A 9,990-nucleotide genomic window follows, 5' to 3' on the forward strand; every position below is an offset into this window, starting at 1 on the left:
ACTATATTCTCTGTGCTCTACCTTTGTTCTATTAGTTTTCTTCTCTAGCTGTTCTGCTGGTTCTTCTAGCCTCGTTATTTTACATTTTTGCTTCCAACCCAAAGTTCTCCCAGCTTCATCTCCATGATCTCCTGGCCACCCGTAGTGAAGCCTTATATACACATGTTTTGAAGAGCTAACCAACATGTCCGGGCATCTGCTTGATGAAGTTCCAACATGGTTATTAAGGACACTAAGGGCCTGGGGACTTGGATTTCATAAATCCTGTGTTCTAATAGAGATTTATTTGATTACAGGATGGTCAAGGCGATATAACAATCCCTTTCAAAAGTCCACTGTAGATTCTGGGGATAAATGCATGGATGTCAACTAGATTTTGATGAATGTTAATATCATTGCACTGACCTTTGAAAGCTCGTCATTGAGGCCTACCAGTTGGCTCATGCATCCAGTGTTCAAACAAAGGCAATGTTTCCCTTATCTGCATATGCCTGTCCACATGCAGAACCATATAGAAAGTAAGGTCTGATCTTTGCAGAGAGGGATTGAGGGAGCATGACAGCAGGGGAATGGGGAACCCCAGAAATCCCAGGGACATGGAAATATCTGAACAGCAGGCCCTAATTATCATTTTTTCATTCTGTTTCTGGCTCAGCACCTGGCCAGATTGACAGGCTGCCGGACAGGATAGCCAGCGATAGGAGGCCAGACTCGAGGTCTGTTAGTGATGGTTGCCAGCAATCAGGAAATTGGACAAGGGGTTGGCAGAGAGGCAGGAGGTGTAAGCACTCCTACTCCTCTTGGTGCACAAGCAGTGCTCCAAAATGCACTTAACTTCTGTAGCCAATTGTTCCATCTCCAATTAGCTGCCAGCAGAGTTGCAGCTAAAAGCAAAGGCTAAAAGGTTTAAAAGTCAGTAGCAGTCAGAGTCACATGCCCAGCCTAACTCAATACAAATATTTGCAACAGCTTGGGTCAGATATCTCTGAAAAAATTGATGGAGAAAACAAGACATACATTAGAAATGTAAACATGTTAATGTTACTGCTTCAGTTAAGCTCCTTGTAAATTTATTTACATCCAACAAGTCCCGGTAACTGTTTGAGGTGTTATTCAGTTAGCTGCAGCTGTTCAAATCATTAAGCCAGTTTGGAAGCATCAAAGAGGCAGATCAAGTCTGATAGATCCTGCAGTAAAGTATAAGAAAAGAATAAGTGTATATAAAGGCTAACTACAAATTAATAGCCTAGCATAGAGATTGCAAATATTTTCTTTCAGGAAGCTGTTTAGTATAATATTTACTGTATATGTGTGTGTCCTATTATGCAACAGGCTTGTTCTCATTAAGCCTTCATTTCAATTAAGATGGGGCTTCCTCTCCCCTGCATTCCACGTAATTTATGGGGAATGCAAGCACAGCATGTGTCCCAGTAACAACAGGAACATAGCAGCATCCGCAGACACAGAAATACCTTTCAGCACCACGGGGAAATCAACAAAGAGAAAATAAAATCATTAATGAAACTGAGAGGGGCCAAATTAAGCAACAATCCAAAATTAATATAACAGAAGAAAATGACAATGAAAAAAAATACAAAGAATACTGAGTAAGGGAGCCCCATGTTAATTTAAACAAATTTTAAAGGATTAATGAGTTTCACTCCATGAAGCAGCAAATGAGGGTCCTGGGGAGAATTGCAGCAAGTTAGTGGTCAATTCCCATGGCAGTCAGTATTCTCCATCTGCCACTCACTTGTCAATAGGAGAAGAATTTATCCCCATGCATCTGTTGGACAGTTGTAGTAACTACCACTCATGTGTCCTGGCTCCATCTTTGGCTCCTGCAGATGGTCACCCCCTCAACTTCTCTCATACTGCACTATCACTCTGATCCAAACTGTCGAGCAGTGCTACTTGGGTACACTGGAGATTAAGATAATCTGCTGATGCTGTGGAGTGCAGCCAATTGCTGCACAAGGGCGGCACAGTGGCGCAGTGGTTAGCACCGCAGCCTCACAGCTCCAGCGACCCGGGTTCAATTCTGGGTACTGCCTGTGTGGAGTTTGCAAGTTCTCCCTGTGTCTGCGTGGGTTTTCTCCGGGTGCTCCGGTTTCCTCCCACAAGCCAAAAGACTTGCAGGTTGATAGGTAAATTGGCCATTATAAATTGCCACTAGGATAGGTAGGTGGTAGGGAAATATAGGGATGGGTGGGGATGTGGTAGGAATATGGGATTAGTGTTCTTTCTTTTGGGCCTCCTTATCTCGAGAGACAATGGATACGCGCCTGGAGGTGGTCAGTGGTTTGTGAAGCAGCGCCTGGAGTGGCTATAAAGGCCAATTCTGGAGTGACAGGCTCTTCCACAGGTGCTGCAGAGAAATTTGTTTGTTGGGGCTGTTGCACAGTTGGCTCTCCCCTTGCGCCTCTGTCTTTTTTCCTGCCAACTACTAAGTCTCTTCGACTCGCCACAATTTAGTGTAGGATTAGTATAAATGGGTGGTTGATGGTCGGCACAGACTCGGTGGGCCGAAGGGCCTGTTTCAGTGCTGTATCTCTAAAAAAAAAAAAATCCCCTGTGCCAGAAACTCAATTTTTTAACACTTCCTGCAAATTTGATGATGGTTAGCAACATTTCAAGAGCTTGTGCGACTTTGCCCTTGATGAGCCCCTACGATGGCAGGGTTATCTGTACCACTCGGACCCTCTGCTTTGGCTGAACACACTTTACCCACAAGTGTATGTCTCTGAGTTCGCTAACAACTTTCACCTTCATTGATCTCAAACAACTAGCACAGATTATTGGCTCACCTATCTCTGTCTGTAACTGGCTGGTATAGCCATACAATCTGGGTTCTATAACTTCCTGCCACCTGTCCTGAACATACGTTGTACCTGTAAAAGGTGCCATTCTATCTCTGCTAAGTAAATATTATGAGAAGAAAAATAGAATCTAAGAGAGCCTGAGAGAATCTGCTGAGAGGTGTGCCAAACATCTGTTTGTACAACTTAAATTCAAAGATAATCCCATTCCAGTCAATTGACCAATCTGGATAACAGATGCATCAGGAGGTTTCCGCTCTTTTGGTGTTAATCAGCCATGTAAGGGTCCTGGAAGATCTCAAGCTAATGAGGCATGGATACATAGGCATGCCAGACTATACTTCTATTCCTCTAACTTCTCTGTCTTTCTGTTTAACAAAATGTCTTACACAAGACGAGACATGAGGTATTTATATCCCACTAACAAGCTGCAGAGTATGTAGCTGGCCTGTTTATCACTGGTAAGGAATGTTCTGTTTAAATAAATCTTCTAGATGTTAATTATTTTCAATTTCCTGGCATTTAGTTTAAATACTAACTACATACTGTTTAACCTTTAAGCTCCAGTTTAAGCATACTATTCATGCTTTTTCTTTGCTCTTTCACAGAATACAGACATTGCTAGCATGGCCAGCATTTATTGCCCAGCCCTAGCTGCTGTTGAGAAAGTGATAGTGGGCCTTCTTCTTCGACCACTGAAGTCTGAAGTGGTGAAGGTACTACCACAGTGCTGTTAGGTATAAAGTTCCTGGATTTTGACCCAGCAACGATAAAGAAGCAGCTCTATATGTTCAAGTCAGAATAGTGTGTGACTTGAAGGGGAACTTGGAGGTGATAGTGTTTCCATGCAGCATGTGTTGCCCTTGTCCTTCAAGGTGGTGGAGAACGTGGGTTTGGGAAGTGATGTCGAAGAAGCCTTGGTGAGTTGCTGCAGTGCATCCTGTCGATAGTTGACACTGCTACCATGGTACACCAGTGGTGGAGGGAGTGGATGTTTGAGGTAGTAGATGGGGTGACGATCAAGTGGATTTCTATGTCCTGGGTAGTGTTGAACTTCTTGAGTACTGTTGTAGCTCCACCCATAATACTCCTGACTGGTGCCCTATAGGTTGTGGAGAGGCTTTGGGGAGTCAGGAGATGAGCCACTCACCGCAGAATACCCACCCTTTAATCTATTCTAGTAGCCACAGCATTTATGTGACTGGTTCAGTTGAGTTTCTGGTCAATGATGATTCGTTAGGATGCTGATGATGGTAATGGGAGGTGGTTAGACTTTCTCTTGGTGGGTGTAAGCATAACTTGCCACTTAACAGCCCAAACATAGATGTTTTCTAGGTCTTGCTCCATGTGGGGACAAACTGCTTTATTCTCTGATGAATTGAGAATGGAAATGAACTCTGTGCAATCATCAGCGAACAACCCTACTTATGGTCTCCACAACAGCAAGAAAAACTTGTATTTATATAGAGTCTTTAACATAATAAAACATCCCAAGGCATAAAATAAAATATGATACTGAACCACATAAGAAGATTTTAGGACAGATGACCAAATCTAGGTTTTATGGAATGTCTTAAAGGAGGAAATCGAGGTACGGAGGCAGGAATGTTTAGGGAGGGAATTCCAGAGCTTAGGGCCTAGGCAGCTGAAGGCACGGCCATCAATGGTAGAGTGATTAAAATTGGGAATGCGGAAGAGGCCGGAAATCGAGAAGCGTAACCTCTTGAAAGGTTGAAGGGCTGGAGGTGATTACAGAGATAGGGAGGGGTCAGGTAATGGAGGGATTTGAAAACAAGGATGAGAATTTTAAAATCAAGCTGTTGCTTAACAGGAAACAGTGTAGGTCAGCAAGCACAGGTGTGATGGGTAGGATTTGGTGCGAGTTCAGACACGGAAGGATGAGGAGCGATAGTTTGCCTTTGTCACAGTCACATAGGATGTCATTTGTGACTTTGATAAGAGCTGTTTCAGTACTGTGGCAGTGGCAGAAACCTGATTGGAGAGATTCAAACATGGAGTTCTGGGAAAAGGGGGCATGAATTTGTTTGGCAATAACACATTGAAGAACTTTGGAGAGGAAAAGGAGGTTGGAGATGGAGCAGTAGTTTGCAAGGATGGAAGGGTCATGTTTTTTTTTTGAGGAGAGGGGTGACAATGGCAGATTTGAAGGACAGAGGAACCAAAACTAAGGAGAGAGAACTGTTAACAATGTCAGCTAACATGGGAGAAAGAAAGGGCAGTTGGGTGGTCAGTAGTTTTGTGGAATAGGGTCGATAGAGCAAGAGGTGGGTCTTATGAACAATATGGGCTTGGAGAGGGCAGGAGGGGAGATAGCAGAGAAACTAGAGAAAGATACAAGTTCAGGGCTAGGGCAGAGGGGAGCCTTACAGGAAGTTTGGTCTGGTTGGCAAGGGAAGGGAGGGAAGTGGCAAATGCAGCTGATCGGATGGTCTCAATCTTGGTGACAAAGAAATCCATGAGCTCCTTGCATATGTTGTTGGAGGTGAGGATGGAAGCCACAGGGGAGAGAGGTTAAAAAGACAGATTGCAGTGGGGAGAAGAAGCTGTGGTTACCTTTTCATCCCAGGATGATCCTCGAATAGTGAGCAGTTTTAATCGATGAGAGCAGAACCTGATAGTACTTCATGTTGTCCTGCCAGATCTGGGAGTGAATGGCTAAAACAATTGTCTGCCATATATGTTCAAATTTGCATTCCTTGGGCTTAAGGGAATGGAGATGAGGATCACACCAGGGGGAATGGCCAGAGTGAGAGAGTAATGGTTTTAAGAGGACCAGGGCATCAATGGTGGAGTTGAGGGTGCGGTTGAGCAGATAGGTAGCTGCAGAAATGTCATGGTGAACAGAATAGCAAAGGCTAAACAGTTGGGATTTTGAGAGTGTAGTTGTAAGTGAGTTGGGGGAGAGTTCTTTTCCAAGGGTGGAAAGGCTGGCCTTAACTGTGATTGATACTTTGGGAGTAGTGACACCACATAAAATGGTAAGGTCAAGCAGCTGACGGTGAACCTAGGTTGGGGAGTTTAGATGGAGGTTGAGATTAAAGGAGGATAAGAGAGCAGTGAACTCAGATGAGAGAGAGCATGATAAATTAAGATGGAGATTGAAATTACTGAAGATGAAAAGTTGCTTGGAGCAGAAGTTGGGGAAGGAAAGCAGTGAAGATAGCTCATTGAGAAACTTAGCATGGTTCTTGGGTGGGCAGTGAAGAACTAGGATTTTAAATGAAAGTTGAGAGGGGTGAAACAAGGTGAGATGCTCAAAGAAGAGAAAATAGCAGAGCAGTAAGTGGACAAACCAAGCTGTGATTTGATGATGAGCCACACCACCACCATGACTGGGCGAGGCAACTGGTGAAAGCTATAACCAGGAGGGGAGGCTTCATTTAGAGAGAAGGTGTCATCACCCCTCATCCAGGTCTCTGTCAAGGCTATGACGACCATGCTATCATCCACAATTAGCTCATAGATTGCAAGGGATTTGTTCGTGAGTGAACGGACATTCTGGAGGGAGATGCAGAGGAGTGCAATGATAACTGTACCACTGGCAGAATCCACAGGATCAGCACTGGGAAGGGTGAGTTTGGGCAGGAAGGAGAATGGCAAGAACAGTCCCCAGCAGGGGCACTGGGCAGCAAGGTAAAAGGATGGGGTATTTGGAGTTGTTGCTCATGAGGAGGCAGCAGTGAGTGCTTCGATGGGCCCTTGGTCAGGCTTCAGGTGGAGCATTGTGTTCAATTCTGGGCACCAGACCTTAAGAAGGATATCAAGGCCTTAGTGAGAGTGCAGAAGAAATTTACTAGAATGGTCCAACAGATGAGGAATTTCAGATATGTGGAGAGACTGGAGAAATTGGGATTGTTCTCCTTAGAGCAGAGAAGATTTGATAGAGATTTTCAAAATCATAAATGGTTTTGATAGAGTGACTAAAGAGAAACTGTTACTCAGTCAGTAACCAGAGGACACTGACTTAAGGTGATTGGCAAAAGAACCAGGGAAAACATCTTTTTATATAGTGAGTTATTGTGATCTGGAATGCATTGCCTATAAGGGTCATGGAAACAGATTCAATAGTAACATTCAAAAGGCTAAACCGAAAGGATAAATACTTGAAGGGAAAAAGTTTGGCAGGGCCAAATGGAAAAAGCAGGGGACTAGGATTAATTAGATAGCCCTATGAAAGAGCGAGCACAGACAAGGCAGGCCAAATGGCTTCATTCTACACAGTATATGATTCTGTGGTAAGTACAAACTAGTCAAGAGAAAATGCAGACGTGATGACAGAAAACACTTCTTTGCACAAACAGAAGATTCATAATACCTGGATTGGGCTTGAAGTGGGCAGGGGAAGGCTGGAGGCAAAAGAGTTAAGCAGTGCAATTGGAAGACTGCAGCTTTCTGTGAAAGGATGAGGCAGGTTGAGTGGCCTCTCTCATCTGTACTTGTGAAAGGGAATATCAATTGTTTTGAGGATTGTGCACAAGATAGTTACACTTATTGGGCAAAGAGGTCAACAGTGAAGGGAAAAATACCTTAAAATTGCACATTCTGCTGCTCCCATCCAGAATTTGGATTTTTTTAAAATAAGAATTGATCCCAGCAATGGGGGTTACCATTGAGCAGAAATTTAACTGGACCAGCCATATAAATAATGCGGCTACAAGAGCAGGTCAGAGGCTGGGAATTCTACAGCGAGTAACTCACCTCCTAACTCCCCAAAGCCTGACCACCATCTACAAAGCACAAGTCAGGAGTATGATGGAATACTCTCTGCTTGCCTGGATGGGTGCAACTCCAACAACATTCAAGAAGCGTGACACCATCCAGGACAAAGCAGCCCGCTTGATCGACACCCCACCACCACCTTAAACATTCATTCCCTCCACCACTGGTGCACAGTGGCAGCCATTTGTACCTCCTACAAGATGCACTGTACTAACTCAGCCAGGCTCCTTTGACAGTACCTTTCAAACCCGTGACCTCTAGCACCTAGAGGGACAAGGGCAGCAGACGCATGGGAACACCACAACCTGTAAGTTCCCCTCTAAGTCACAAACCATCCTGGCTTGGAACCATATCCCTGTTCCTTCACCGTTGCTAGGTCAAAATTCTGGAACTCCATTCCTAACAGCACAGTGGGTGTACCTATACCAGATGGACTGCAGCAGTTCAAGAAGGCAGCTCACCACCATCTTCTTGAGGGCAACTGGGGCTGAGCAACAAATGCTGGCCTTGCCAGCGATGCTCACATCCCATGAAAGAATAAAAAAAATTCATTTACTGTTGTACAAAAACAAGTTAATACATCACTATTGAGAGGACTATGTTTGGTTTCACATTCAGGTTCATTACAGCACTGTCATCTCTGATGTTGTTAACACAAAGAGTGACGTCAATGTCATTGGACGTTCATGAAGGTGAAATCATGATTCCAGCTCAAATTATGCAGCAAAATCATCTTGATTCTGAAATTCTCTACTATTCATTACCGTACTTCAGCTACATGCTGTACTTCCCTGCACTACTTGGAGGACCTCTGTGTTCTTTTCAAATATTCAAAATTCACATGGAAAATCTTAAGACCTCTGATTGGAAATGTGGTGCCAAACACTTGTGGTCATTTTTTAAAAAGTGCATCTTATTTTTCTTGTTGGATATGCTGAGAATGTTTGTAAGAAACTGTATTCGTGTTACAGAGCTCAGTAACCAAGGGTCCCTTCAATGGGATGTTCCTAAGGATATTTTATTGATTTGGATTACAGCATTGATGTTCAGATTAGCTTATTACTCTCAATGGCTTCTTAGCGAGTCTCTTAACAATTTAGTTGGCCTGGGATTGGGCAATGACAGTACTGGAAAAGCTACTCTCTCCGATGCCGACATCTGGACACTCGAGACAACCAATAAGATATCTGAGTTTGCTCGAACATGGAACAAAACCACAGCTGATTGGCTGAGGAGGATGGTGTTTCAACGCAGCAAAGTTCAGCCTCTGCTGTCAACATTTGCCTTTTCAGCATGGTGGCATGGCCTTCACCCTGCCCAGATCTTTGGATTTATCTTGTGGGCTGCTACTGTAAAAGCAGACTATTATGTTCACCGATATATGGGCTCATTTATTGCAGGATCAAGGTTCCTGAGAATATTCTATAAAGTCCTGACATGGATGCAAACACAACTGGTAACTGCATACATTTTAGTAGCTGTGGAACTGCGGAGTTTTTCTTATGTATTGGTGCTGTGCAAGTCTGTTTGCGCTGTCTGCCCATTACTGTATGTACTGGTGCTAATAGGTATGTCAATACAGGCCAAGTGAAAATTAAAGAGCATTGTCAGCTTACCATGTGCTCTATATTCCTTTCATATCAATAAAGCACTGTAACTTTTGGTTTTAAAATCACCTGCACTTTGCCATATCTGTGGGGGCTGTGGACAGCACCAGGCAACGTTTGTGAATTGAAGACAAGATATTGGGGGAATTTTAACCCTCCAGGATGTATGGGAGAGGGGCCGGAGCTGGGGCAGGGTGGGTCTGGAGAGGTTGGAAAATTAAATTCTTAAAGATGGGAAATCCTGACCAAAATCCATCAATAACATGCCTACTTCTGGTTTAATTGGAGTGGGTTGGGGGCAAGCAAGTAACCTGCTCGGGATAGGCAGCTCAATACTTCTAACATCTCAGTGAGGTGCTGTGCCTTAGATTTTAGCAGCCATTTGAACTTATCGGCTGTGGGCTGGGTTTCCCAGGGCTCAGGAAACCCAGCAGCTGAAGGGAACTGAGAACTCTCGGATCCAGCAGAAAGTGCTTTTCCAGTACTGGTTGTGGGCCAGGAGGAGCAGGAGTGCTCCCCCTCAGCCCCTCAATCTACCCTGCCGCAATCTGTCTCCTTCCCTGCAACCTCCTGGACCACGATCTTCAGACTCCCTGTCTGCAATCTCCAGACCCCTCCCTGTGATCCCCAGACCTCCTCCTTGCAGTCTCTATGCCCTCCCCACCAGGTGATCAAAATGTACTCCATAGTGAACATACGGCAAGCTTCCCAATGCCCCACTTATCTTCTATACAGATGTGCTATAAGCCTCAGTCAGGAATCATCCATTGAAGTCAATGGGAATACAAATTGGAAGAGATGTAAGACAGGCTGCTGACTGTCAA

At 44.3% G+C, this 9,990-nt stretch overlaps 1 protein-coding gene across 4 annotated transcripts in view; it reads left to right on the plus strand.

Moving 5' to 3' along the window:
- Positions 1 to 9,158, plus strand: part of mboat4 (membrane bound O-acyltransferase domain containing 4) — a 76,277-nt gene extending 67,119 nt beyond the window's left edge. For all 4 annotated transcript variants that reach the window (XM_068030423.1, XM_068030422.1, XM_068030421.1 and 1 more), the window contains one exon: positions 8,178 to 9,158. In XM_068030423.1, coding sequence (XP_067886524.1) covers positions 8,178 to 9,150 — 973 coding nt within the window. In that variant the 3' untranslated portion in view covers positions 9,151 to 9,158. The remainder of the gene's footprint in view (positions 1 to 8,177) is intronic.
- Positions 9,159 to 9,990: the final 832 nt, after the last annotated feature.

The sequence above is a fragment of the Heterodontus francisci genome, chromosome 4 (genome assembly GCF_036365525.1).
Source record: "Heterodontus francisci isolate sHetFra1 chromosome 4, sHetFra1.hap1, whole genome shotgun sequence".
Taxonomy (NCBI): Eukaryota; Metazoa; Chordata; class Chondrichthyes; order Heterodontiformes; family Heterodontidae; genus Heterodontus; species Heterodontus francisci.